This window comes from Mycothermus thermophilus, assembly GCF_041956435.1.
Source record: "Mycothermus thermophilus strain CBS 625.91 unplaced genomic scaffold VTJ04scaffold_23, whole genome shotgun sequence".
In the NCBI taxonomy this organism is placed as follows: Eukaryota; Fungi; Ascomycota; class Sordariomycetes; order Sordariales; family Chaetomiaceae; genus Mycothermus; species Mycothermus thermophilus.
This window is the reverse complement of record NW_027191449.1, coordinates 1-2,384: the sequence shown is the minus strand read 5'-3', so window position 1 is coordinate 2,384 and position 2,384 is coordinate 1. Positions and strand designations below refer to the sequence as shown.

The 2,384-nt window shown below is 54.6% G+C and overlaps 3 protein-coding genes across 3 annotated transcripts; all 3 read right to left on the bottom strand.

Moving 5' to 3' along the window:
• Positions 1–128: 128 nt before the first annotated feature.
• Positions 129–1,082, bottom strand: VTJ04DRAFT_4096 (uncharacterized protein; the record flags this gene model as incomplete). Its single annotated transcript, XM_069362068.1, has 1 exon — positions 129–1,082. One exon carries the CDS (start codon positions 1,080–1,082, stop codon positions 129–131), a length of 954 nt encoding a protein of 317 aa, XP_069213794.1.
• A 509-nt stretch (positions 1,083–1,591) lies between these two features.
• Positions 1,592–2,195, bottom strand: VTJ04DRAFT_4095 (uncharacterized protein; the record flags this gene model as incomplete). The annotated part of the gene is made up of 3 exons (XM_069362067.1): positions 1,592–1,791; positions 1,851–2,124; positions 2,181–2,195. The coding sequence occupies 3 exons, from the start codon at positions 2,193–2,195 to the stop codon at positions 1,592–1,594; spliced, it is 489 nt and encodes a 162-aa protein (XP_069213793.1).
• Positions 2,196–2,243: 48 nt separating this feature from the next.
• Positions 2,244–2,384, bottom strand: VTJ04DRAFT_4094 (uncharacterized protein; the record flags this gene model as incomplete). The annotated part of the gene is made up of 1 exon (XM_069362066.1): positions 2,244–2,384. A coding segment is annotated over one exon (141 nt), but the record flags the coding sequence as incomplete, so codon positions are not given.

The window sequence follows — 2,384 nt, the reverse complement described above, 5'->3', positions numbered from 1 at the left end:
GCTCTTCTTTGATTTCTGCCTCCTGCTTGATCGTATCCTTCCTCTCCTCATCCATACGCCGATATTTCTTGGGGGGGGAGCAGGGAAGGGTATCGTTGCTTTCCAGGTCCTATCCATTCCAATCAGAATTAATATCCACTCATTGAAACCGTCGCGAGAGCAGCGAAATCACTTACCCAGTCAATTGAATCATCATCCGGCAACACCACCTTGGGCACCGGCTCCTTTGGGTTGCGGATCTCATTTTTGATGATGAGGAAGATTGTGAAGTGATTGTTGTTCTTGCCGGAGGCCGCGCCCGCCTTCTCCACCAACTCCTCGATAGAGAAAGGAACCCAGGGGTTGAAGTTAACAACCTCCGTAATCCCACGCCCCCTCCCCTTCTCTCGCACCTCCGCAACAACATCGAAGCGATCAAATACATGTCTCTCAAGAACGTGGTGAGTTTTGGCCAGCTCATACAAAAAGTCGATGAGGCAGCGGTAGGACTGGTGAAGCGGGAAGGAGTGGTGACGGAAGTTGTGAACAAGTTTGATCGTCTCCCAGTTGGGTATTTTAACCCCGCCAATCTCCTGATACCAGACCTCCACGACGTATACGCGGAAGGCAATCAGAACAGATCCAGGCTCGGGAGATTCAACCTCAGTGCCCCTGATGCTCTTATCCCGGGCCATATTCGCCTGTTGATAGGCGGTGTTGAGGCCCGCCAAAGACGATGCGAGGGTGAGGCTTGCTTTGGGCTTGAGACTCCCCCCCTTGGCCATGGACTCGAGCCGGGCTTGTGCCTCGAGCAGCGATCGGGCAGCCTTCGGTTTCTCGCTGGGAAGGAAGGTCCTGTTGCTGCTGAGGTGGCCCAGGCTCACGCGGCCCTCCGGCGGTGCGGCGGAGTGCGAGGTGCCTGCAACGGCCTGACGGACTTCGGGAGCGGGCTCAGGGGCTCGAGGAGGCGAGGAGGTAATCAGAATAGCTTCGAACCAGAGCTGATTGTTGCAGTTGGGGCAGTAGCGGCGGCCAGGGTTCTCACGAGCAATCTGCTCATGAGTCTTAGTCGAGAAAGCACACGGGCCACGAACGAAATCCATGGTGGAATAAGTTGAAGGCAGTGTAAGAGAGCAAGAGACTAGGCGAGTGGGAGGAAAAACAGGAACGCAGGTAAGTACTTGTATAGGTTGGGCTGGTCGCGTGCGATTTGAGCTGAAGAAACTCGAGGGACCCAAGATGAAGATCTCAACACGAGCTCTTATATCTTTCAATCTCACCACCCTCGTCGGCCTTACCTTCAACAGCAACCGGCCCTTCCATCCCCAGAACTCCCCAAGGTTCTAGGGGTCAGGGCACCTCTTACAAGGGGTCATCAAATCCCCTGTACTCGACCCGTACCAAAAGCAGCGGAAAGCTCCCCAAGAACATTAAAAGACAACCATCTCAGGTCACACGCATATATATAGAGCAGGGGGAGATCTTACTCAATTCCCAGTAGCTGCCAGAAAACTCTTCCCAAGCCACTACCACTATCTCAAACCAATTATCTTCAACTCCGCCATTTCCCAAACCCCCAAGACAGCCCATGTCCAACCCCTGCTCATCCAGCTTAACGCAACCGGGCCCGTTTCCGGCGGCGCTCTTCAAGCGCTCGCTCCTCCTCACGCCGCCTGGCCCGTTCGGCGTAGAGGATCTCTAAGTTCCTCTGCCTCTCCTCATGTGATGCTGCCTTGACCTCCTCCATGGTCCACATCCGGAAATGGCGCGCCTCACGCTTCGCCGACTTGCTCTGCTCCTGCTTTTCTTGAGCTACTCCTATTAGTATACAACCTAAGGTTATTAGACAGGTTAGGACAGAACAGACTTACCAGAACGGATCGAACAGTTCCTAGCCTCCCCGTAGATATAGCAGTTGATACAAGCTCCCTTCCCGTAGGGATCCTTGTGTACAAGACACTCGTCGACCGGCCCGCGATGATTCTTGTTGGTGCACCGACTGCAGGTGTCGGACGCAAAAACGCACTCTCCAAACAGCAGGAGAGCAAATCCGATCGCACGATGAGGCGAGTCGAAGCGCGGCGTGTCTATCGTCGGGTCTCCATGCTCGTAGAAAATCTTGGGGTCGAAGAGCCGATCGACACTCTGCCAATATAATTAGGTATACTGATGCAAGCTTGCTGTTGATTCATGTTGCTTACCTTCTTGCCGTCCATAAGCCGATGGACACCGTCATATGGGACCTTTTTGAGCTGATCCAGGACCTAGCTGGTCATGTCCTCGGGGGTCAGGGTGGCGTCGAACTCGGTCGGGGCGACGGGGAGCTGATTTATGGGACGCCTGTCTAAGTTTTCCTCGTCGGAATTGGCGCCTGCATCAGCGCTGCTGCTCTGCGCACGGCGCGA